Genomic DNA, 27,953 nt, shown 5'->3' with positions numbered 1-27,953 from the left:
GAAATGTGTTTTCCTTGACATTTACCAACCAGCTGATGCATGCCAGTTGAAACTGACCCCAAGTCAGCCTCAATGTAAACATCTCCCTCCAAAAACAAAATCTGATGGACCATGTTGCACTACACTGATGCTTTAATTATACGCTGTTTCAGTGAATAAGAGCTTAAACGTAAGTAAAACGCCAACAGTGATGAGAACATCGCTAGAGAAAAACAAACAACACAGATTTATGTAAAGAAAACATTAAATAAAATGATGAAAACACACGTAAATGAAATAATACCACTATGCTACATGCTTCCTCAAGCTCTGACCCTGCGTGATATTGTTTTCTCTGCAGGCATGTGTTAACTGATCACAGCTTGGAATAAAGATTGCCACACAGTGTTGCATCTCCACAGAGTGGAAATAATGTGTGACAGTTGAGGAATGCTGTTGCTTTGCTAAAAGATTACGCTATTGTCGTTTAGTAGAAGAACAAAGCCTTAAAGAATTACCAAATTGAAATCGACTTCTGCATTTCAGCTTATTTTGTTGTTTTAGAGAGTTTGGTCTCAGTGGCCAGGAGGCTTGTGCATTACTCTGGAGACATTGGGCTAGTGTTGAACTGTTGATGGTGCACCTCATTACTGTAGCTTGGTGCCCCTCTAAGGACTGATTAAGGATTAAGCACATTTAAGAGTACCAGCACGTACAAACTGCATCCTTCTTGTTTCATTATCCACGCACAGCTCCTTCATCTATAACTTACTGTATATGCATGCAGAACACCAGTGGCCTGCATTGTATAGTAGGATCCATCAAAAACAGCCCAGTGAGTCTATTCTGCACCAATCTACCACTGGCACAGCAACAGCCGTTTCATCCGTCTCTTTCTCAAATGTTAATATGTAGGGGGGGAGGAAGAAGAAGAACAACATTTCAAATCTTTCATGCGACTGCTGGCCAGACTTCTTTTTTCTTTTTTAAACCTCATAATAATGATGATGATGATGTCTGACGGTCTCAGACGTAGAGCAGCAGAGGAGAGATAATAGGCGACAGCAACTAATCAGAAAATGTGGCTCCTCTAAAATTGCTATATTTGTGCGTACCAGTAACGAGTCAAAAACGGGGTGATTATTTTTTGCTGCCTTTTTGAGCAACAGCTTTACCGGCTTTGCAGATGTTGCTGCCCAAGAAGACAAACAGTTGAAAAAAATACAAATTATGACCAGTGTACTTTCATTGTTTACACAGTAACCACAATCTCAATCTTTTGTTGTGTTTCTTTGTTTTTTATGGGTCTTATCTTCTGACTGACAAGTAGTCTGTGACGGAGCCATCAAGTCCGTCTCATAATCTCCTGCTGCTGAGTGACGATCTCATATATGCAACTTTACATTGAAGTGCTTTTTGTCAGAAATAACAACAAAATAGACACTGTAATGGAAAGTATTTTAGGAGAAAAACAGGTTATGTATTGGTTTGTAAATGGGAATTTTTTTGGCAACAGGGTTCTTTCTGACTGGGATTCATGTTGGAAGCTTACTCGCTTTCATTTTCTTATAACTGGCAGTTGATAATGGTCAGTTGGTTGTGCAATTTCTGTTGCATTTAGTTTTACTAGTGCAGTGCCTTCAAAAGGCACCCACACATCCAAACAAGCCTGTATTAAAATGATGAATAGACTGCATTGATAAAGCGCTTTTATCCAAAGCGAGTCCAAGAGTCTTTTTGTACTTTGTGTATAAACGTGGTACCTATGTATTTAGGCATTTTATCACATGCATCCTTGTAGATTTAGTTCAAGCTTGTTGAAGTTGGGTGAGTATTGTCTGTGAGGTTGCTCAGTGCAAGTCATTGCATACATCAGATTCTCTGTTTTAAGTCTTAACGTGGGTTGGGTCACTCATGGATGTTTATACGCTTGTCCTAAAACCGTCCTGTTGTTTGGAGTAGTAGTGTCTCAACCAAAGGTTCTTTAGCACTCTCACAACGTATGCTTCAGAAATCTCTTGTTATCTGGCTCAAATCATCATTCTTTCTTATCTCATGTCTCTCCCTGATACTAAAGAGCACATCTGTCTGGTGATGCTGCCATCACTATGCTCTGAGATAGAGATTGTGTTAAATGCATGATGGGTGAAGCCAGGTTTCTGTCTGATAGTGCTGTGCATTATAGCTGTAGAGCTGAACGTTTCATATCATCAGACTTCAGACTGTTTTTTCCCTCATTCTTCATGTAATCCATGCTCTTTTACACACTTACATTATTTACACACAGAATAATCCACAGATGTGAGAGTCTGTTTTAATGAGAGGGTTTTCAGATGTGTGAGGTAATTTAAATGATGATTGTTGTTTTTCTATAAGCAAAGTTGAAGCCAAAGAAGTATTGTTTCACATGTTCTCACTTTCTAAGTAATGTCTACTGTACTCTGGTGAACTCTCCAAATAATTTAATACCATCCCTCAGACCCAGTGCTGTTCCTGAATCATACAGGCTGATCTTTGCTCAAGATGACACTGATATTACACAGATGTTAACATTTTTTTCTTTATTATTAGACATTTAATTCTTCTATACTGTAAATCCAATAGTTTAAATTGTCCTGTGTGCAACCACTAAAAGACATTCAAAATAATTTTTAAACACTTAACTCACCTTGGATGATTCCTCTCTCCGAACACACAAACACATTCACCTGAAACTGATTCTTTTACACATTTTGAATTGATAATTAACACCACATTATGTACAAAGAGTCAAGAGTTTAACGCTCTTTAAAACATCACCGTATTAAGATAACATACTTATCATTTTCACATTCTTAAAGAAAATATATATCTGAATAACAAGTATTTCACTACTCACCCCTAGTGGTACATTTTTGGATTTGGTGAGGTTTTGAGATCTCCACTTCTGATCTGGCACTATCCCAGTACAATAGATGAAGTTTAGTTTTCAGTGTGAAAAGAAAGGAGGGTGGGGGTAAATCAGTAGCAGCTGCCTTTTCAGAAATGGTGTCCTAGTTAGTGGAGATAATCCATCGAGCTTGCAATGGGCACTTTTCATTGAGAACTACTTTTCTATTGTAAATAAATAAATAAGCTTGGTGAAGTCTGTCCGAAGTAACCATTGTTCCCAAAAAGGGATGCTGAGATTGTTTGTTTATTGACTCGTGGTGGCATCTGAAGTCTTAATGGTGGAGATCTCACAACCTCAGCAAATAACATTAACAGCACACATTTTCTTAAATTCTGATTAAACAATTTATTTACACTGAGATTGTTTTTATTATTCCAGGGAGCACTGGAGTACATAAGCTGTGATTCTGAAATTGAAATATTCCTGCTTAAAGCTGCACTAATCAATATTTTTTATGTTAACATTGTATCAAATGAGCGTGATGTGTGTAGTGTGAAAGGGGTCACTCGTAGCGATGAACCTAGAGAGCGTTATCACCCAACTCTGCAGTTCCCCTCAGCTCTATGCTACATGGCGTTTTTAGTGTCTTGCGGTTTACTCTCACAGCTCTCATGTGCATTGTTTTCAGCCACAGCAGAGTTGTTTTCAGGATTTGATCAATCCACTGTACACTACGTGCTCAATCCCAAACAGCATACAGATACAGTTAGCAACTAGCTGGTAAACAAAGTAGAGCATTTAGCAGCTAAAGAGCCATGTATTTCCCTCAGTAGTTGGTGGAGACCAAAACAGAGCTAAAAGGAGATTGAGAATTGTCACTTGCATTCTTCAGGTGGCCAGAAACAAGACTCTAAATGGATGCTAATGTTTAGTTTAGTTTAGTTAGTAGTTGCTTGGTGTCTGGCAAATGTGCACATAAGCAATTGTTTGCTAATATGTTTGCTTATAAAGTGATAACATGTCAATGTTGTGTTTACAGTTTGTTGTGCTGACCCCAACTTAAGTGACCAAAAAAAAACAAATAATGCTGTTTTAAAGATAATTTTGGCTGATGTCTACTACTGCGTTTAGCCAGAGTCCAAATTCTAGAAACAGATCGTTTCTGAATGCACTGCCTTACAATTGATATAAAACTGATATGCATGAGCTCAGTTGCTGTTGCTGTGATATAAAGAAAATCCTACATGAAGTGTATGCACTGCTCTATCAACGTTTCTCTCTTTTTCACACAGTAGCATGGTACCAACAAATATTATCCTTCCCCATTTGTTACGGTCTGTCCCTCTTTGATAGCTTCGGTGATGAGTCCAAAAATCACAATAGAGTTTTGATCAAAGACTCCCGTGCCTTTTAAAAAAAACTAATCCTGTGGCAGTGATGTGTGTAAAAAAACTGTGCTCTATGTCTCTGTCCCTCAGGTGAGCACCTGCGTGTCTGTCCTCAGGGATACACCTGCTGCACATCGGAGATGGAGGACAAACTCAACCAGCAGAGCAAACTGGAGTTTGAGAAGTTGGTCGAGGAGAGCAGCCACAATATGAGGACGACATTTGTCTCAAGGCATAAAAAGTTTGATGGTAAGCTAAATTTATCTATTTGACATGCAGAGAATGAAATACATCTTAATTTGTATCCCAGACTCTTCCACTTTTAGTAAATCAAGACACGCTGTCAAACTTGGAAATGCAGAATGATATAACAATTAATAATTACTGGCTGTTACTGTGTGAGCATGTCTTTTTCATACACATGGTCCTCTTCCTCTTCAGTACAGTACTTTTTTATCTTTATCTTGGCTCATACCAGCTACAGTATGATACATACTCATAAGTCTGTCTAACAAGTCATAATTTCTGCTGTTCCACACTTACATACATAGACTATATAGGCCTGTAACAATTATCACATAATTGTCAATTTTTTTAACATAATCACAGTATCTTTGTTTAACTGCAATTAATTGCTAACATAAGCTAAGGTCTTAAGGCATATGAATTGTAATCGTTGATTTTGTTTAGATATGCCAAATTGTAATTATATAAGTGATTGTTGGTTGGACTATATATTTTTATTATTATTTAAATTGTTAGTTGTTGGCACTTGACTCTATATGCGTTCATAGCAACAAAAATGACAAGTGGGAATACAGTTGAATAAGGTTTTATAATAATAATGAGGCATTTTTTACTTCATAGGCTGTGCACCTGTGTCATTACATTATCTTAATCAATTAACAGTGATATATTGCTAAAGATGGTTCCTGGAATTCATTCTAAACTTAATTTGTTTCAAAAAGTAATAAATATATACTTTTTTTTTAATTTGACTGAAAGAGACAATTATATTGTTAATCACAATTATTTCTGAGATAATTAATTGTACAGCAACATTTGGAATTGTTACAACTCTAAGACTATATGCTTTTTCTGACTGACTAATGGGATGCTCTGGCAATGCTCAGTGTGTTGGTGCTTTGTGCAACTTCTCCCAACATGAATTTACTCACATACTGACTGAACAAGACAGCGCTAATGTGGCTTTCTAAAGAAAAAATGTTATTGCAATTCTATATGCTTGAATGCAAACCTGTCTGTAAGACTACAGTCATGGTGCACAGAATTAGATCAAGGTGCTACAGTGCCTTCATTCCACTTATACAGTCAGTGCTTAGTCTGGTCTTTGGCTCTCTGTTCTCATAATTAGTCAGTTGCTTAATTTAAAATTCTATTTAAATAAATAAAAAAAAAAAAAAAAGTCTCTCAGGTACATAAGATCAACTTCAGTGACTAGAATCAAAGTGTCCGGTTTTGATCAAAAAACATTTTCCTTGACAGTAAATACAACATTTGTCATACATGCTGTTGAAAAGATCAGTGAGTTGCAGCCGTGACCCTATGTACCAGAAAAATCTATGAGCCTTTTCTGTCCCTCAGACGTCTGCGATTCATGTCAATGTGCAGATGGGAGAGGAAATGCAGCTCCCTCAATATGAAAAGAGAGATGCTAATGAATGTTGAATCAGGACATTTTCTGTGGTCCTTGGCATGTCTGAAATCCACTCAATTTTTTTCTCTATATGTGATATCAAGTGCGATAAACTGAAAACTGTGTACTGGCACCAGAAAGGATATAGCTGGAATAAGAAAGGTGGACGTTTCATCTGGCTAAAAACCATCAAAAATAGTTTCTTTTAAGTTTGTTACTGCTGAGTGTTAAATGATCCATCTGTCAGGTTGGCAGTCAACTGAGGACAGTACCTGAATGTCCCTGGAACTACAGTTTGATTGCTAATGTTTGAATTGGTAGTATTAGTTTATCAGTATGATTTTTAAACATAGGTTAAAGAGCTGATACGTTTTGGATGCTTGAATGAATAATCTAGATAATACGGTATATCCTATCCCAGTTTACTTTACCTGCATTTACATGAATGGGAAATTTACCAATTTCAATCACATACAGAAGTGTTATTTCTAATTTTCATTGGTCTCACTATTACGGATGCAAGGTTACAGGAGATGGCCCGAGCCAATCCTACTGATCGTTATCTGGTCCAATCCAGGCATATTTTAATGGATCGGTATCGGCTAAAATAAAGCAGATCAAATTCCGATCCTTTCTTCACTGTACTCTACTGTGTTTTGTTCACATCCGCCTGCTAGTGTTGCAACACTGCTCTCCTTTACTGTACATCAGCCTACTGTACAAGTATTTCCTGCATATGCAAGTGAAAATTAGAGGGTGAATAATTAGACACTGATGTTGACAAAACCCTAGTCTCGCATTGCCAGACCTTCCTCCGCAATGCTGCGGAGAAGGGTCTGGCTAGTCCACACAGCATTCGGGGATGGTTTATTGGCATTTCTTTATACCAATCACAATCGTCTTGGGTGGTGCTAAGCGCCGGACGGAGCCACGGTGCCGCTGCAAAATATCCTCGGGAAGGAACTTGTTTTGGTGAAACGTGCACGTTCAAAAGTTGTTTTTGTTGTGCAACAGAAGACTCAGATTCGACAGATAGTCTAGCTAGCTGTCTGGATTTACCCTGCAGAGATCTGAGGAGCAGTTAACCATAGTCCTCATAAATCGAATGGAGTTTAAAATTACAACACAAAGAAAGCGGAAGGTAACGGACATCCGGCCGGGAAAAGTGACATCCAGCGGAATTTCCGGCAGCACCGGACAATCCTGGAAGTAGAACATCGTCGATATAGACTTGCAAAACACTAACAAATCTCTCCTCTCTCTTTCTCGTTAACAAAGAGCAAGGTGCAAAACATTCAGGTAGCAGCTCATCATTGTTAGCCAGCCAGTCACTTTCACCATTTAAAATGACATACATCGCTGGAGGCAGGTCATATCAGCTGTCACTAACTAATTCTGTGAGTACCATGATGGAAAAATAAACTTGTCTGTTGTTTGGTTAAAGTGAGCTGTGTAGCCGTTGTCTTTACTGGACCAAAGATTATTTGACAAGAAGCTCAGCTCTGTAACACCACTGTACAACTGTGAGTTTTTCGGTAGCTCCCAATGCACCAACAGACCGATCCGCCTTCTCGCTAGCTGATCGTGTCACGACAATTTCAGTCACATTCTGCAATTAAACTTTCATTCACATTATATCATTAATTTAAGCTTTCAAGCTTAATATTTTAGAACCAGGCCATTCAGCATTTGGATCAAGAAGCTCATAAAAAATTAAGGTGTGTCAGATTAAATATATTATATTAAAAAAAACTGTTAGTTGTAGCCTGTATATTTTCAATTGACATTTAGGTAAATATAAGTACTAGATCGGACTCTGTATTAAATGACTCAGATTGGGATATGGGGCCAAAAAACTTGGATCGGGACATCCCTAAAGCTTACAATAATAAACCCTCTGTATTAGCAGTAAGAGTCAGTCTTTACAGTTGTGTCTTATTATTGTGTACTTTTAATTGTTTGATTTAGTAATAATAATAATAATAATAATAATAATAATAATAATACATTGTATTTATATAGTGCTTTTTCTTTTTATCTTACTGCTTTTTATCTAAATATGACAATAGGGCATCCACTATCTACTGTATGTTATTTAAGCAGTCCTAAAGGAATCCTCATTTTAACGCACAGCAAGAGATTTCAAGATTAAGTTTATTTAAAGTTGAGGGAATAAGTTACTTTAAAGGTTACACTTTGCAAGGCCTTAGTTCCAAAACACTTTTAAAATACTTTTTCACAAAGAAGTATCATTAGTGTTAGGTGCACCGGAGAACTCAGGATCCTGCAGACAATGCAAAGAAGTTGAAGCACACCATTTTCTGCATTTCTGAAAGAAATGTGTGGGAGTTCTGTTTTAGGTGCTCATTTCAACCAATATTCTTCAACTTAAATAAAATAATACTTAATAAAAGTAATGTTTCTGTATGTTTTCTCTCTCACTTGAACTAAGCTGGAATGAATGCAGAAAAAAACTGTACTGTGCTCTGTTGTCTTTGTATCATACACATGCATGTATGGAATTTATGAATCTTAAATCCTGTTATTGATCACATGAAATAATAATAAAAACATATAAGAAACTCAAACAAACAGATTTGAAGGCATTTCTGAGGAATGGACTTGGAACTAGAAATAATCAATAATTACAACATAAAAAAGGTTCAGCTCCTCTTCTGTAAAACTTTTAATTGGTAGCCATAGGTTATGCAAGCGTTGCCGGATTGTTTGAAATGTGCAGTAAAATGCTTTAAAAGCTGTATTGCAAAGTATTTTACTGCATTAATAGCATTATTTTGAAGACAAGGCCTCTGGAACAATGTCCATATATCTGTGCAGTTATATACTGACACTGGTGACACAAATCACTTATGTAATTCCATCTTCTACACATGCCCATATTGCCAGGCCACTCAACATCACATTCCTTCTCCTCGCGTTAAGATCTCTCCACCTCCATGGGGTTTGAATCATCCCTCATCAATTTTACATGCCCTCATTTCTGTCCCCAGTTATTTATAGGGCCCTATTATGAAAACCTTAACTTACTTTTTGATTACTGACTGCTTCCCCTGGAGGCCTGTGGGTTTTGATGCATTATTGAGCAATCCTGAAGCCATAAATGACTGTTGCACACTAGAATTAAGGTTTGGGTATTCTGAATGTCCAATCATCTGGCAGAGAAATATTTTCCTCCATCTCTAAGTGTGCATTGTATTCTCCTAGAGAGACTTGGAGTCCGGCTAAATTCAAGTCCAATTGATGCACGTGAAACTCACAACCAACTTTGCCGTATTGCAACTCTGCATTTCTTTGTCTCCGTACCACTCCTAACAGGTTTGTTTTCATTAGTCTCTGAAAGCATTAGTGTTCTCTGCTGTGGCTTAGTGGGTGCCTTAAAGTAACCCGAATTAAGGAAAAGAAACATTTGCAATATATATGTGTGAGAGAGAAAGCTGCAGAGCTGGAGAAACACTAGATGTGTGAATGAGTGTGAATGAGGCAGAGTTGCATCACATCTGTTAAAGTCCTGGTAAAGCAAAAATAAATGTGTTCAAAGTCTGTCACACCACAGTAAAATGTGTTATTAACCACCCAGCCAAATTTAACGGGTTTATTATGCTATTTTAGGATTCTTCACACCTTTTGTGTGTTATATAGTTTTTTTGTGTATGTAATAGTATAAAGTTAAAAAAAATGGCTCGCCCACATTCCTGTTTGAAATTCCTCAATAAACTATGTCATTGATTGAGAAAGCAAGGCCAGTTTTTCAAATGTGCCCATAGGTGCTGCCTGAGCAAGCACAGCCCGCCCAGTGGCTTGCTTGAATTTGGTTAACCAATCACAACAGAGTGGGTCAGCTGACCAATCAGAGCAGACTGGGCTTTTCAGGAAGGCAGGCCAAGAGCTCAGAGGGCCAGATGTACTAACGCTTTTGATCCCACTTCAGGCGTATTTGTTTCGCAACGTGCGCATAAAAGCATGGCGAGGTATGTACAAACAGGCCGCACTGAGGTAAAAGTGCAGACTGCCTGTCTCGTGAACTGAAAATGTCAAATTGCGCTTTTTCGTGTCATGCATATGCATTCATGGGAGGGTCAAGGGGAAAGTGGGAGTTTCCCATAAAGAGATGTATTTCGCGGTATGTACAAAAAACGCCCGTGAAAGCGCACCTCTATTTTGCAGTGAAAATTCTCCGCCTCTTAAAAGCAGGTGTAAACCTGGAAGCGGGTTTCCTCACATATGCCTCCTGGTGAAATGGCAGCAGTAATCCGAGCAAGACGAAGACATAGGCCAAGGAGACGAGCTGAAAATATTTTTGCCACAAGGATCACATTTTTTCAGTTGAGTGAACACGAAATCATTAAGCGTTACAGATTAAGCAGCCATGGAATATTACAGTTACTGAAAGAAATCAAAGATGACATTGAATCTCCGACTCAGCGTTCACATTCCATTCCAGCAGTTGTTAAACTCCTCGCTACATTACAAATATTGGCATCTAGATAATTTCAAACAGTCATAGCATCAGCAGTGGGAATATCACAGTCTGCACTGCGTATCATAGCACCAGTACTTAACGCTATGCTACATCACAATTTACGGTATAGTGGGCGGAGAAAGACGCTGATTACCTGATGAACTGCAGGTTTGGTAAATACGACGTAAGCTGAAGTATCACAGCATGCGCTGTCTGCTGGTTGGCCATGGCGCTGATAGCGCTACTTTCGCAAATGTATGTACATCTGGCCCTGAGTGTTTCAGGTAGAGGCACTGGAGCAATGTCCAGTATAAGAAACATAATAGGTTTTTTGAACATCAAAGCATGTAAACCTATTCTAGGAGACCCCAATGTTGGGAATTGGTAGGGGTACAGATTAAATTATTGCCAATTTATCAATAAAGTTATGAATATATGTATTCATAACTTTACCAAATTGACAAACAATCAAAACGGGGCACCACTCTGGAATCAGGGACCAATAAATCATGTCAATCAATAGTTCTTCAATCAATAAACCTATATACTTGTTACAAACTACAACAAAAGCAAAACAAACAGACATGTAGCAGGTGTGTGTGTGTGTGTGTGTGTGTGTGTGTGTGTGTGTGTGTGTGTGTGTGAGAAGAAGAGGGGGGAGGTGAGATTTGAGCTCTTTGTACAAAGACTAGAAAAATGGCAGTCAGGGACCACGTGTATATGGGTTAGCCGTTAGCTTGTGTGTGTGTGTGTGTGTGTGTGTAGGTTAGCATGTGAGGAGAAATAAAGAACACACTTAGAGAGAAAATAATCACTTGGAGTCTTCATTTTCGGGGCTCTGAAAATAACCACCCTCTCATTCATTCACAACTCTGTGCCTAACGTGATGTTACGGCCAGAGTCTGAGAAGCTTGTCGATGAGGGGATTGTTTATTATACACAGTCTGGTGTGCTAACAGCTGATTTCTTCGCGGAGATACACACAGCTCCGTAAGTCTACACAGGACCGCGAGGTGGCGTTCTCGTCACATCGCGGGCTGTAGTCAGACGGACCAACGGAGTTTATAAATGGAATATATAAATGGAACTATTTCGCACAAACGCTTGTGCGCTCCCTGCAGCAACGGTTGTTGCAATGGAAGACAAAGAAGTGGGGAGGGCCGGGAAGTTTTATATTCCAGCCACCGGACATGGACTCACGCTGCGTTAAGGTTTCGCTTAGCTAATAGGAATTCACAGTTTTAGAAGGTGTGAACTACAACGTCTGTAGTTTTTAGTTTTTTTTTAGTTTTTAGTTTTTGACGCTAAAAAGGAGCATAATAGGGGCTCTTTAAGTATTGTTACAAACGGCTAAGCTAACCAGGCTCGTTAAACAACAAAGAACACTAACTAACTTGGCCGGTAACATTAATCATTAAAACATCTCCTTTTTCCTACATGTTGCGGTTAACGTGAGGATGAGACTATAAGGCTGAATCTCATTTCTCTGTCTTACCCCTTCCCCTTACTCCTACCCCTTTGTCTTACTCCTACCCCTTTGTCTTACTCCTAGCCCGTGTCCCTCGAAACCAAGTGGTAAGGGCTAGGGGTGAAAACATACCCCTATGAAATGAGACACCACTTGGTTACGTCATCATACATACTTAGGTCTGTTTGCAATAAATATTTGTATACACACTGCATGGTGTGTTGTATATCGGTTTCAGTTATCACTGTTTTGAATGACATTGATGTTCAGAAACACTTTCTTTGTTAACGAAAAAGCAGTCTTTATTGCCCAATAAAGTAAACATAACATTATTACAATAATTAGAACCATAACTTAACACATAACACACACATAAAAAGGCACTCAAATGTATAAAACTAAAAAAAGACACACAATACCACAAACAAACAAAAATCTACAGCTATTCTGAAATTCCAGACCACAGTCTGATGCCTGTTGGCTAGTAACCTTTCCCTCCAACCCCATTTCTTTAGTGTCTTGTATCATAACCAACAACAATGTACAGGTGCATGAACAGGAATGAATTACACATGATTATAATAATACAGTACCAATACAATAATGAATGGCTACAACATGAACGCAGAAACTTCTGCTCGTTTTCAGCCCGAAATTGGATCAGCTGCTGGGTTTCCTCATTCGTGCCTGTGTGATACAGGACGGTAAATGTAAAGCACGTATCGATGTATCCAAAGCAAGTAGTGTTATGCACTCATATCAAACGAAATTCGCTGCTAATGGAGTTTAGAACATGGTTGCAAATATATATGTACAGGACTGTGTAGAGCACAAAACAAGACTTTCGTAAATTTTTAAATCAGTTCTTTAAGCCAAAAATACTTACATTTATGGGTCTCTCTGGTTAATCTGTTCGCCATTGTTGCCGTCTGTGAAGTGTATTCTGGGTACCCCTTGCTTTCAAGTAAGCTCGCGACATTGCTTAAAACCAAGGGGTATCTACCCCTTCCCCTTAGCCCTACCCCTCGATCAAAATGAGAATTGGGATAGCCCTACTCTCACGTGAACGCGCAAAACTAAGGGGAAGGGGTAAGACAGAGAAATGAGACACAGCCTAACTAGCCTGGATGAGTGCAACTCTTTCCTACTTCTAGAGGGGTTTGTGTTGTGTCAAACTGACTCACTTATGAAGTTGTTTTTGTTGGCGTCCGAAGACAGGCCTGCTGACTCGATGACCACGCGTCTTGAGCGCACTTCGCTCCAGTTCAGTGTTCCAGCGTCGTGGACCGCCAACACACGGGGGTGCAGCTCCAGCCTATTGTTGACTCCGCGAGTTTGCGCTCCTTCTTGTAGTTCAGGTTTTAAAAGGTGTATTTACAAAAGTTTGTGTTGTGGGAAAGCAAGAATAGTCTTTCAACTTCTTCATCTTCAATCAGAAACAGTCAGTTTGTTTCTCCGATAGTTTTCCATGTGACAGCGTAGCTCTCCAGCCTCCGCCTGCAGCAGCCTTTATTTAACAGCCTTGGAATAATAATAATAATAATAATAATAATAATAATAATAATACGATTTGAATGATCTGAAATACATACTAAACTCTCTGAAATAAGACTTTCACCTTAAATTTCCTCTTAAATAGCTTTAGGGAATAACAGTTCTCTACCTCATGACAGTGTAATCCCTATATCATTTTCTTCCTTTGCTTTGCTTGAAGCTACAATATTTCAACTTACATTGAGTGAAATAATAAAATATGCCATTGTTTTATGGCTGCACTTTACATCAATTCAATCAAAGTGTCTTTTTGTTCAGCATTTTATACATCCCTGCAATTCAGCAGTATAGTCTTTGACAACTACCAGTCGGTCTCTGGGAGTTTACAAGATTAATTGACAGGATTGGAGAGCAGTTTGACTCATTTGTATATCCTGTATTACCTTTCTGTTTGTTCTTTTTGTATGGTAGATGCTTATTAGGTTCGGTTTGGTTGATGTTTTTCTGTGGAGACCTCAGCAGGAGATTAGTGTGTGTGGTTGGTTGACTAAAGTCTGGGTTGAGCAGCAGCCTTGAATGACTGAGCTCTTTGATCCTGCCCCAGTAGAGCTTCTCCACTCAATGTTGAAAGCCGCAGTGCCCCTCATTCACTTCAACAATCCCTTATTCACACCCGACTTAAACCAAGACTGACTCGAAACACAACATCCCGTTCTCTCTAATCTGTGGTCTCTACAAATTCACAAGCTCCTAGTGGACTGTGTAAGACACCAAACACACAAGGCAAAAAAACTCTATTTCAGTTATTGCATTCCAGAGATACATTCTGTATCTTTAACATTTTTGTTAAAGATGAAATGCCTCAGAGATGAGGAATTTTGTCTTTTCGGCTTTTATTGGAAAATAAAAGAAGTCATCTTTTCTTCTGTCAGATAGAGATCAGCAGACACATCTTTTCCTGGGCTTAATATTGAATTATATCTTGATTGTTTGTATATTAATTGTTAGTGTATTAAAGTTGTTGGTGCACCATAGAATACTTATTGAATAATATGAAGAATACCCACATTTTCTATGCATGAAAGAGAAATAAACAAGACCTAAAATATTCGACTCGTCATAGTCAACTCTTTAGTTTTGTGCATGATACTGTGACCTCTTTTAAACAAATAGAGGAGAAAACAAAGCTTTGATAGGAAATCATAGAGTGATGAGTCACAGTCAACAGTGCACTTCAAAATCGACCCCATTAGAAACAACAGCGGGAAAGATGGGGATCTGTGAATCAACATGTTGTAACTTAATATCTCAACAGTAACGTCTCATGGAGTAATGGACAATCATTTTCCTTCAATTTAAGCACATTTTCTGCTCATAAAAACCTTTTTATTTAATGTAGTTGGTGAACCATTAAACGCTTTTGATCTTTCATATCCAATCAATAAAGCTTGCAGCTTTAGCTTTGTGAGCACTGCTGGTATGTGCATTGCGAAAGGCAATATTGCCATATTTACTTTTAGCCAAGAGCCCTTCAAATAAGGATTAATGAAGCACTACAGTTAACCAAAGACCTTATTTTGAATGTAAATTCGTCTGCATTATAGTAAAATAATAGCTTCTAATTATGAGGTCTAGAAATACCTTAAATTGGGCTTCAGTAAGAGATGAATAGACACAGTGTTGGGTCCATTAAAAAAAATAAAACCATTATATTCAAAATGCTTAAGATATGAATGTGCAGTTTTTCAGCCCAGTGCCCCTGAACATCGCAAAAACATTTTTGGTAGAAAAAAAAAAAAAACCTATATAGAGAGGTACAATAGAGCGCTGCGCCTGTTTAGGCTAAACAACAACGTTGTAACTGAAAAACACTTAAATGCTAGCCTACATTTCAAATGTTTAGAATCCATCACTAAATTAATGCGTTATTATAGTAAAATTATTTTAGAAAATATGCATAAAAAAATATCATGTACCCCCTGCAGTACTTCAGTGTTATCCTAGGGGTACTGGTACCCCCATTTGAGAAACACTGGTTTAGGCAATATAAAAGCCTAAACAAGGGCTATTATTGTGTTGTTTATTAATCTACAATCTGACTTTCAGAATCAAGCTTTCTTTAATGCTGGATGCAAAAACCAAAATGATTCTTCTTCCTGAGCTTCATCACGTTTACGGCTATAGTTTCATCTGGGTGACAGTGAATAAACACAACATAGTAAGTGTTATGACTTGAAATATTTTTATTTCATATATATAAAACCTCTGGTAATCTACTAACTTCCCCAGACATCACAAACTCAGAGTCCTTACATTTATTATTCATGTTTGACATTCATTGGAGAACTTACCAAGTAGAAATTAGAAAATACCCACAATCCATAGCTGACATCAAGTGGTTACATCAAAACACGATCTCAAAGGTCCTCATTATGCTATTTCACCCCAGTTCAGTTCTGAAGTTTTGAACTAGAATTATAATTACCCGTTTTTGTCATAACAAGCATTATATTACTTTTAGGAAATTAAACAATTTGTTCACGTAAAAATGTTGAGACATCATCTTTAATATCCTCACTGTGAAAACGTCTGTCTGTTTTGCTTCTGCTACCTTAAATTATAGTTACTTTACTCATTTAATTACGCCCTGCACAAGCTGCACTGCTGCAGACTGAGTACTTGGGTTTGTGGACTGATTAATCCTTTGTGCATAATATAATAGCGAACATTATTAATTTATACTATGAATAAATTTAATAAAGAGGTTACACTTGATACACAGTGCAAGATTCTGATGAGATTTGACCCCATTTAGACATTACATTCTAGTTGAAAGTTTGGCTGCTATAGCCAAGCCCCCAGGAAGAGCGCCGAGTCTAAAAGCCACCATGGGCTTAGCGGATAACGGTGGTACTGCACCCCATGGCCCAGAAAGACTTTTCACATAGACTTTGCATGGCGAAAGAAACGTCTATATTTCAGCGGATAATTTGTTTCTGGGTATATCAACTTACCACCCGAACACTGAAAGGGTCCTTGTTTAAAACGTTACGTTTTTAACATTTTTAACATTCACTAGAAGCGAATCCAGAATTATTAAATTTGGCATGATGAACGCGCATAGTGGACGCGAGCAGAGCCGCGGGACTGCGCCCGCCCGCTCACATGACTGTTCTCCCGAGCTCATGTAGCTAGCTGTAATAATGGATATAGCTAATGGTTGTAGTTCACCATGTGTTCTATTAATACGTCCATGGTGTTATCTTATGAAGTCATGATACATCCCAGGGATGTATGTAGCTGCTGTAAAGCCTGTTAGCTACGTGGATGTAACGTCATTAGCGTTTCCCAAACTGGCGGGCTATCGGCTAGCTAGCTAGTTGCTAACATCAGGGGTAGCTAGCATGGCTGTATTAAGATCTATAGCTACATAGCTAACTATATGCCTACATAACGTTACTACAGACATAGTGATTACATCGCCTTGGTTCTCTCTTATGATACATCCGAGGGCTGTATGCTGTAAAGCTTGTAACGTGGATGAGAGCTGAAGCCATGGATGAGCTTTGTTCACGAAACTGCAGGCTAACTGCTAGCTAGTAGCACAACATAATTATTAAATCTCCTTGGTTGTCTAGCTAAATACATCTATCGTTTATTTAGCTAAGCATGTAAACGATAGGGAACAACGAAAACAGTGTTTAACGTTAGTGAATATTTTAGACAATGAAACGGCGAGTTCATGAGTTCGCCACTTGTAAGAGACACGACAGAGAAGCATGAACGCGCATGTTGCTACCGGTTGCTACGACAACGCAAACAAATTGTTGCTAGTGCGCATGCCCATCGTGAGCCAACCAGCGTTATGGGCCAACAATGCGGAAGAGCCGAGCTCCATGTTTGCTTTATGCGCTTTTGAGCACTCTCATTGGAACGTACGGGGCTTCCCGCCGAACACTGTATCCAGTTCTCTTAATACATCCATGGCTATAGCCCACTGGACAGTAATTTGGCAGAGGTAAACTTGCTAAATACATTGGGTTCTGTGGGGGCCTGGGCACTTATTAGCCCACAATGTGGAGAGTATCTGTAATCATACTCGAGTTAATTCATAAGATTAACTAAACTAATATATATATATATACATATATATATATATATATATATATATATATATATATATATATATACATATATATATATATATATATATATATATATATATAGCTGCTACCGATGGTGGTTGCTATATTTTTTAATAAAGTAACAGAGCTAAGAAATGCAAAGTTTGTTTTAAAGTGCCCATATTATGAAAAAAACACTTTTTCTGGGATTTGGGGTGTTCTTTTGTGTCTCTGGTGCTTCCAAACACATACAAACTTTGAAAAAAATCCATCCATGCTGTTTAGAGTGAGATACAGTTTCTGAATGTGTCCTGCCTTCAGTCTCTGGGTGAGCTCTTCAAAATCGGCACGGCTTGTGACGTCACAAGCCGAAACAAGCAGGCTAACCGCAACCATTAGCTCGTAACGTTAGCATGCTAACGCTATGGCTAACGCTAGCATGCTAACGCTAGCATGCTACCTCGTTCTCAATAGCAAAGCACTGCTACAACACACACAAGTTCACCATAATCTACAAAAGAACTACTTCCATGTGCGCCCTCATTTAGAAGTCTCCCAGCTAATCCTGCCTTGTAACTGACCGAAGTTGTAGAAACAGCCTTTCTTTTACTGTCTATGGAGCTAGCTAGCTGACATGATCTACATCTGAGCTACTGGGCATGTGCAAGTGCAATCAAAGATAGTACAGAAGAAGAAGAAGAAAAGAGGTCTCACTCTGTAGCTAAAACAGAGACCAGGTGAAAAGAGGATCTGCAGCAGTGAGAGAGAGCGGTGCAGTACAACAAAAATATGGTGTTTTTTGAAAATTAAACCATGTAAACCTATTCTGGTACAACCTTAAAATACAATTATGAACCTGAAAATGAGCATAATATGGCTGCTTAAGGATTTCACTGTAAAAGGAAAGCCAAGGGGTCATTCAATTCAAAGGTCCTCTTGGGAACGTCAGTGATCTTTCATGACAATCTGCCTTAGATTTTTACATCTCCGTGCAAAGTCAACATCTCGGCGTGAGGGTGATTCTGGAGCAAAAGCTAATGGAATGTCCAACAATGAAAATGTTTATCCTCTGGCGATGTGGTCAAAACATGTCCCTCTTCTAGGACAGACAAACATGTAAAAGATGTATGTTCGGACAGAAATAAACGGGTGGGATAACGTAACTGTGCCATGTATTCCATGGGTTAAAATTGTTGTCGAGGGCAAGGGTCATGCTTCTTTTTTGTCTTGATTTCCCTTATGACTTTCTATAGGTTGCCTCTTTGCCAAATATAGAATTAGTTGTTATATGAATATACTACTATAACTAGCTGGCATAAAAGGTGGCCTGTGGAGTTTTCTTGTAAGCAAATAAAAGTTATGTTTACATTTAATGTTACTCACTAAAACATATTGTGTGTATCATTGAGGTCTAACAAATGTGATTTGTCTTTAAAAGTTTGAAACCTGCATTGTTTAAAAGCAGTCTTCTTCTTTCCTAACTTTGTTGGCACATTGCTGCATATTTTGGCGCAATACAGTCACGTGTCGATCAGTAGAATAGTGCGACACCACTGGGAGGAATGTGTTTTACGTCACCTGCGTGCATGTGTGCGCACATGTGCATCCTTTTGTTTATGCATGAGACAAACAAAACGGGGGCCCATTCATAGAAAAAAACACAACTAAAGGTCAAAACTACTTAAAACTGTCCAGTAGTGACATTTTTGTGGCACTTCAGATTACAAATATTGCATATAAGCAACCCCACATACTGGGCTAAAACGTCAAATTTCACTAACCTGCTTTAGTAAATAACTAAGACAGTCAAATTCAAACACACAACCCAAGTCAATTTTATTTGTATACCAATAAAAAGCTGCTGATAACTGGAGTCAAATTCCTTGCATGCAAAAGCACACGTGGCCAATTAAACTGATTGTGATTCTGATATCATACATCACAATCATTACACACCTGAATCGGATAAGGAAAATTAAAGAAAGCGTGACTTTGCCCTTCTGATACTAAATTATACACCTCCTAGTACAGGACGCATTACACTAGGCATGGGATAAGATTCTGACGGTATGATAACCTTCAGCAAAAATAGAACGGTTTCACGGTATTGAGGTATTGCAATTACACCTTTTAAAATGTATAGTTTTTTAAATGTATGGGTAAAAAAAAATGTATATGTATTTTATTTTTAAACACACTGCACACTAGCAGGGAGACAGATTTCTAAACTGCACTTTCTGTCCTTGAAGACTTGAAAGAAAAAAACGGTATGACAACATTTTTTAGTGGTTTTGAAACAGTGACTTTTTCAAACCATGATATACCTTGAAACCGGTAACTGGCCTACATTACACAGGCTAAAACAAATGTACAGGACTCACAGGACACCACAGGACTCTGTGACCATCTGATGGTATGAGAACGTAATAACACAGGAGATTACAGTAAATTACACACAGGGCAGGACACCGGTGAGGACAGGGCATACTTCGATTTCACCCCTACAGTCCAGTGATGTGGCTGAAAGCTCTGTGACAGTTGCATGTCAGTTTCAAATGAAATCTAAAACCATGTGGACATGCAGTTCCTGGAAGTGTTCATAAATAAATAACCTCTGTTTTGGTGCCCCTGTATTATCCTAAGTGAATGTCAGGAAGACTGTAATTCTCTGAGGACGGAGGGAATGGGGTCTGTCCAGCAGTGCTTTAGCTGAGAGTTGGTGGCAGCCTCCATCATCTGGCACAGGCTGCAGCCCGGTGTCACTTTTGTACTTCAGGATGGATGGCTCTGTATGGCCTGGACACTGTTAACTTTGTCCCACCGGTGAGCTTCAAGGAGAGGCTATAAGAGGCATACCTTTTTCACAAGCCACAGTAGCAAAAATGAGAAGGAAATCCGTGGGCCTGGTGCAATGTGATTCTTCTTTTCAATATATTTATTAAATTTAAACTTTCTGTCACATATTGAAACATATACACTGTGAAAACTCAATTACAAAAAATCCTGTGCTTGGGATATTGAGTTTGCTCGGGCTACAGCTGAGATCATACCGTCTATTGAGACTGATGAAAAATGTTTCCCTCCTCCTGCAAAGGTGGCGATATGCTTCCCTCATAGATCCCCACTGTTCCGTCTCCTTTTGATCTCCATGCATCATTTAAAAATTGACTGAATGGTTGGCATAATTTTTAGTTTAGCACTTCACGTGCAATTGAATATGTACATTTTAAAAACTGATTATGAGATACATCAGAGAAGCTGTCCATGTATACAGTACCCTAACTATATATATATTTATTTTGACATTTTATGAAACAAAAGCAAAGGGTTAAAGTAGTGAAGATTTTGCAGGATATGTCTATTAACATTTGTGCTGAAAACGGACTACATTGAAATTAAAGAGGGGTTTAAATTTGGCAGTATGCATGTTTAAGCACATGCATACTGCCAAATTTAAACAATTAAATTAAGTTAACACTTAAAATGTAGAATGTAGGGTAAATTATGATTTGGTAATATCAGACATTAGAAGGCAATTATTATTCAAGAAGCTAGTTATTGTTGGTAAATTGCCTATACATAGTGTATGAAATGATGTAATAATAGTTTGAGAAACTCCCAGGGAAGTAAAGTGTTTTCTTTAAATAATTGTAGGTACAGTATGAGGATCACATAATCTGTCTGTGGCCACAGCATGGGTGTGCATCTAATAGCCCATGGTTCATTTCTAGAAAAAAATTGAATAACATAGCTGTACAAAAATATCTTTTTAACCAAAACAATAATTTTGACTGAAGAGCCTTATATAAATGCACTCCATTTGGATTTGTGAAGATTTAATGTTTTAATAAAAAAAAAAAATAGAATTAAACTACACATTAAGAGTCCATTAATCAGGTTCTGGCTAAATGGCTGTAGAGCACTGCAACATTATGTACAGCAACATGATTCCGACCAACAGATGACACTGTCAAAGGAAGTTGTCAATAATCAGAACATGGATCCCATGTGTGAACTTGGTGTTGTTTGCCTGTTTCATCTGAAAGATCTGTACCAAAACACACACACTTGCACACATCTACTTAAAATGACAGTCAGTCCCACCAATCAAAATCAGAGAATCATATTTAATTGGTCAAAAGAAAAACACTTGAAATAGAGTAAAAAGCTGTATTGACTTTAAAAATGTAAGGCAGGCTAAAGCTGCAATATTCTCATACTACGTCTACCAAACTTCCTTGAGTGAATGTATGAGTGACCACAACTGTGTCGTGTCTGGCCATGGCTGCAGTTCTGTTCTTGCCTAGACAAAAGCTAACCATTTAAGAAATTACACAGTAACAAGGGCAGAAACCAACAATACACAGACTGTGTTTTTTTTTACTTCTGAGAACCTCAGTGTCCTCACTCAAAAAAAAAACTCTGCAGGATGGATTAGTCTAACAAAGCTCTGCATGGAAGCTTTCATAGGAAGAGGCACTCCAACAGCCAGGTTGAGACAAAGCTGCTTATCCACGGGGTCACAGTAATGCAATGGTGTGTGCAGCCAATTTGCTCCTTGCTATTCAACAGCTCTGAATATCAACCATGGGAGGAAATCACTTTGATTTTCTGAGCCTTGCTAATTGACTTCTCCAGTGCATAATAACACTGAACTCAGATCTTGGAAGACGCAGAGACGCCCTCAGCAAAGGTGGATTTTGTAAATATAATTAACTGAACTGTAGCTTTGCCCTCGAGTTTTGGCATAGAGCCAAGTCTAAAAGAAGTTAAGTTGGTAACTGCTTTACGTGTTACTAGTCATAATTAATTACATCACTACTTTACCGGGGGTAATGGTCCAGGCAGTGTCATTAGATTTCAGGGCCAACACATTTTTCCATTGGCAACACTCCTGGTGAGGTTTCACAGTATTATAATGAATTTGTATATTGTAGCTAAACAGTGACCGCCCACTTATTGAACGGCTCTGGTTCCGGAAGTGTCTTGTCCAATTCAATATCTCCATTGATGTTTAAAATTATTCTTATATAAAGAGTTTTAAGTCGAGAAACCAAGCCAACCAGCTACGAGATGAATCGTGACCATGAAACATTTGATTCGGCGCAAAGATACAAGAATGTGTACATAAACTATATAATTCAGTGGTAGCAGCTCACTTGCCGTTTGCGGGTGAGGTAAACAGTTACAGAGGTAACGTTACTTCATAACCAAAGTCAAGCCACTAAAACCTGACAAAAAAGACGAAACTAAAATGTAGTAGTATAAAAATGCTTTATTTTCGTTGCCTTCCACCGTCTCTGTCTCTCTCTCAAACACACACACACACACACACACACACACACACACACACACACACACACACACACACACACACACACACACACACACACACACACACACACACACACACACTCACATCGCTGGCTGAGTCCGTCTCCGTACCTGGTCAGGTTCTGGTCATACCTGTCAAGTTTTGGATTTGAAAATAAGGGAAATTTTCCGGCGCCCACCGCGAGCAGTCCCACCACCCCAACCAAGCTCCAGTATCCCTTACATTTTAAGACAGGTGTACAAGAAAGCTAAAATCACCACTTGATGCAGAATGCTGAAAACATTTACAATTTATAACATTGCTTGTCTTTACATTTACATTTTATTTTCATTCCACACATTCTTTTCATTTCATATTGCTTTTCTTTTACAGGTTTTCTTTTTATTTCACATAACTTTTCTTTACTCTTTTAGTGAGTTATTGTACAAATTTGTTGCAGACTTTGCATTCTTTAAGACTGTTTTGGAAGGAGTGTATTTGTGGGCTGGGCCAGAGTGGTTAATTTTACATGAGAGTAGAGCGCAAACAGTTCTGTTGTCTAACGTCATCCTATTCTGTAACAATCTTTCGTACCATGCTAAACACCCTTTCTGAACTCATCATCTGACCTCACACACTAACCTCACGACAACTGCCACCTACAGTACCTGTAGTAGGCTACTGCAGGTGGCAGTTATCGCGAGGCTAGTGACAGAGCTCAGATTGGGAATGTTTTTTGTTTTTTTTATTCCGCCCGGGGTATTACTATTTTTTAATAACGCAGGTTAAAATACGGGAGATTTACGGGAAAATACTAATACGGGAGGACGGCAGGAAAGAAGGGTAAAATACGGGACTTTCCTGGCCAAAACGGGATACTTGACAGGTATGGTTCTGGTGGTTGATTAACACATATTTTTGTGGATTGGCTCTCATAACAAACGGATGGGTGCGACTGAAACACATCACTGAGGACTTGGAGTAACTGCAAAGCTGCATTCTTAATCATTTAACCATGGGTTAAAGCAATACTAAAGCACTTTTCCCACTTCGGTCCCCCCACAGGTTGGGAGCGGAATTGTCCATTACATTACATTATGCAAGTTTGCCAGATCGGGTAGCGGATCTGTACTTCGAATGAGACATAATGAGACATTACGACAGCGGTAATGGACAATTCCACTTCATACCTGTAGGGGGACAGAAGCGGGAAAAGTGCTTTAGTGTTGCTTTAAGGTGGACCAGTACAATCGGGGAACTGCGCTCTGACACCCCAAATTAATAAGTAAGCGGGTCAGCGGCAACTAGGTCAGTGTTGAAATAATTTGAACTTTAAGCGCACCGCAAAGCGGCAAATCCGAGTGGTGCGCGACGGCAGGGACAACGCAGCACAGTACAGCCCATAGTTGGGCGCCACTGCCCTCCCCACAGGAAATCAATGAAACGGCCGGCACAAAGCTGTTTTGCTGTCATGTGTAGGCGGCTTTAAGCAGTGATAAGGAGCAGCTAACAGAGCTCTCACTTCTTTCTAACTTCACAGACTTTTTCAAACCTGTAGCCATCAGCCCCAACCAAAGTGACTTAAGTGACATGGCTTGAGTAAATTTATCCAATTTGGCGCAGCTCCCTCTGGAGTCACACAAGACTTTATACAACTTTATTCAGTGGATCTCCCCTTTGAGGAAAAACAAGGCCATGCATTTAATGATTAAGGTAATTATTTAAATAATCATAAAGTTATCATTAATAACAAGAATCTGTCTGATTCAGCTCCGCAGGTTACAAGCTAATATCCTGAGGGAATGTAGGTGCTTACATGTACTCATATTCTGTTATGTTAAAATTAAATATGTCAACATTCAATATACAATATTTAACATACAGGATAGTGATGTTCACCTATCATGAGCAGCAATCATCAGTCATCAGCATTCAGATTTTTGAATAGAGGGATTCAACGGTATTCTTGAAACATCAGTATGCTCTGTAGGATTCATCGTAATTGGCCCATCAAAGAGCATATAATGCAGCTTTTAAGCGAGTCATTAAAAATTACTTGTGCACAAACATATCACTGTACATTGGGCTTTGTATTTGCTAACATGGAGCACTGAGCAATATGACCAAAGAACTGATCAGTTGATCAAGTTTTCTCACACACTTTTGTTCAGCTCCCCTTGTAGTGTCATTAAACAAACAGCTTAAATCAAAGCAAGTATACAGACATTTGCCTCTCGTTTGTTGTAGTTCCTTTTAGCACACACTTATTTCCATTTATAATATACAGCATATTATTGAGGCTCACAACCAATGTAGTTACACTGGCCATAGGACAAAAAAAAGCTGTGTCTCATGTATTGTTATGATAGTATTGATAATTTGTTTGTATCTTTTTGCTACTTTACTTTATGTCTTTGTAATCAAGAATAAAGCTTGAAGAGTCATCACAGCAGAGATAACTAATGTAACCAAATAGGCGATAAGATTTATTTAAGAAATAATATCTTACTTAACAATACAATTAGTTCTTCGGCATATTTTTAATTTTCAATTTGCAAAAGCATAACCATCATTGTAATCAAATCATTATAGAATATTATGTAATTGCTGGGCAATGATCAGTTTTTGCTAAATTCATTTAGCGATTTAGGTATGAAGCTAATGGGTAATTGCCTAAATACAGTAATTGTGCAATAATTGAATTGCTTATAATGCTAAAACTAAAGCCTAACAAGACAATAAGATTACTCTTTAAACATTGATAGTCAGTGTTTTCTAGATACTGGGTGGAGGACACTGGCAGAGTGCTGCTGTCTTATATTTCATGCAGTTTGAATGTTAGTGGTTGTTATGGGAGTTGCCTTTGTTATATTTTTGAGGCAAAATACTAAACCTAAGAATGGTAAGATTATACCATGAACAAATGGGATCTAACATCCAAAAAACATTTACCAGTAAAATAAAGGCTTTTTAAATAAACTTTCCTTTTTTTCTACACTTGAATTCCCGACCCCAAAGAGCACCTTCAAACATTTGATGAACTTCCTGAACACCCTGGACTTTTTTGTCTATCCAAAAAACATATTTTAAAATTACGAAGGTTCACATTAAGTTAAGCAAGTACTACTCATTCACACATGCTACCAGATTTATACATACAAACATTTATAATTACCACATTTATGCAAGTTAATGCATCTGCTGATTTCTGGGCACTGGATATTTGTATTTCTTGATGTAGTATCACTAATTAGATGCTGGCCTTCTTGTTGCAAATTAACAACCAGTTTTCTCTTATCTCTTGGTGCCGACAGCTTGTTCTCAGTTCTGGGATGTCACTCGGTGCAGAGATTTAGCTAAATATTCTGCAGAGAAACAAAGTGGGATCATGAACCCATTACACTACAGGTTTGTCAGCCAGTCAACCTCGGGACATTTATCGTTTGGTTTCTGTCCAAGCTTGGGACTTTCACTGGGCTTCCAGAAACACACACACATACACATACATACACACACACACACACACACACACACACACACACACACGTGCGCGCGCACTTACACGCACACGCACACGCACACACACAGAACTGCAGTGTTAATGGCTTCAACAAACCTGCTCCCGATCCTGTTTTTTGTGACTCTCAGTTTGGGATGACTGAGAAGGAAAGAAGAAAGACTGGAGTGAAGCGTTGAATAATGGTTTAGAGGTAGTAGAGTGCTGTGATAGGTCACTGAGGTTATTGTTTACTGTTATGGTGGCTGTTTGGTTCACAATGAACAAGATAATAACAAGAACGCCATATATACCCTATTTAATGCAGTGTAATACGAGAGATTCAAGTCAACACCCGTTTGACACAGTTTCAACAAAAATTCAACATTACAAGAATGAGTTTAATTTCCGGGGCTGTTGTAATGAATTGCATTGTTTTTCATGGGTGTCATTGTATCCACCTTGTTCTATTGGGCTAGAGTACATGTGTACACTAGGGACAGTACTTCACACGGGGTTCCTCACCTAACAACTGTACTATGTGCACGAGTGGCTTTATAGAAAGAGGACACATCCTCCAAATAGAAAGTGTCCGTGCTACTGTATCCATCTTTGTAAATCTACTATATCCGCTTATTCTGTTGAGGGTTGAACAGACTGAGACTGTCTTAGCATGCATTGAGCAAGAGGTAGGGAACACCCATGATTAATATTAAATGTAGATCTAAAATTTCTCTTGGATTCATGTTTTTGCCTTCCAGCATTTATTTTTATGCCCAAATATGCCAACTGTGTCTTAAATATGAAGCAAAGTACGACCTTGTGCTGAAGCAAAACAGTGTCCATCTCTCACAGCAAAAGTGTGGTGTGAGAATGTGCTCTACTTTTCTCATTCCTAAAACTCTTCAAGCCTCATTAACTGTGAAAACAAGCCAACTAGCTGCTGTGAATGGTTTGTAGCATTTGCTCAAGCCAAGAAAAGGTTCTGTGCCTCGCGGCGCTGGAGCAGTCAATCACTGAGGCAGACGGTAATGGGAAAAGTTTCATGTTTTAGAGGGTGTCTTATGTGCTAAATGGCAAGGTGTATAGTTTACTACAGCGTGGGCTGTAAAAGTAAGGTATATGACGTCTGTTTTTACATCTGAGCATCTGTTCACATTTATAGAATAACATTTAGGTAATTTTAGGCTTGATTCTACAAAAACAAGACTAAATCTACATCTTCGCTAGCGGCTCTGTGAGGCTGTACTTAAGCACATCAGTGCTTTGAGCTAAATGCTAATGTCAACATGCTAACATGCTCACAGTGACGATTCTAACATGTTGATTTTTATCAGTTATAATGTTTACCATGTCCACCATCTTAGTTTAGTGTGTTACCCTGCTAACATTTGCTAATTCAGACTGAACATAAAAGTACAGGTGTTTTGTTGATTAGAAGGACTGTATATATATTGATTGGTCTTTAAAAGGTTGTGACCACCAGGGGGCATCGATCAGAATGCAGACAAGATGTTCCTTTTAGGTCTTTTATTGAAACAAACGTTCAAGTGTATGTGTGTGTGGTTCTGAAACAGAGATACAGACATAAATCAGCAAAATGCAGACTATATAAATGTCAAATAATGATTACATGTCTAGCAGGTATATAATAAAAAGAAAAAAAACACAATCAAGAAGT

At 38.5% G+C, this 27,953-nt stretch overlaps 1 protein-coding gene and 1 long non-coding RNA gene across 4 annotated transcripts in view; one reads left to right on the top strand and one right to left on the bottom strand.

Moving 5' to 3' along the window:
• gpc6a (glypican 6a) overlaps positions 1 to 27,953 on the top strand; it is a 161,023-nt gene that overhangs the window by 24,345 nt on the left and 108,725 nt on the right. For all 3 annotated transcript variants that reach the window (XM_031324366.2, XM_031324365.2, XM_035999480.1), the window contains exon 2: positions 4,330 to 4,488. In XM_031324366.2, the coding sequence (XP_031180226.1) occupies positions 4,330 to 4,488 (159 nt within the window). The remainder of the gene's footprint in view (positions 1 to 4,329; positions 4,489 to 27,953) is intronic.
• Positions 862 to 23,668, bottom strand: LOC116067784. Its single transcript, XR_004109312.2, has 5 exons — positions 23,394 to 23,668; positions 14,489 to 14,494; positions 13,081 to 13,087; positions 2,203 to 2,212; positions 862 to 875 (listed from the first exon to the last, which is right to left on the bottom strand). It is a non-coding gene; the product is annotated as an uncharacterized LOC116067784 (long non-coding RNA).

The sequence above is a fragment of the Sander lucioperca genome, chromosome 3 (assembly GCF_008315115.2).
Source record: "Sander lucioperca isolate FBNREF2018 chromosome 3, SLUC_FBN_1.2, whole genome shotgun sequence".
Classification (NCBI taxonomy): domain Eukaryota; kingdom Metazoa; phylum Chordata; class Actinopteri; order Perciformes; family Percidae; genus Sander; species Sander lucioperca.
The sequence above is the reverse complement of the archived record's forward strand: the minus strand, read 5'-3'. Positions and strand labels throughout refer to the sequence as shown.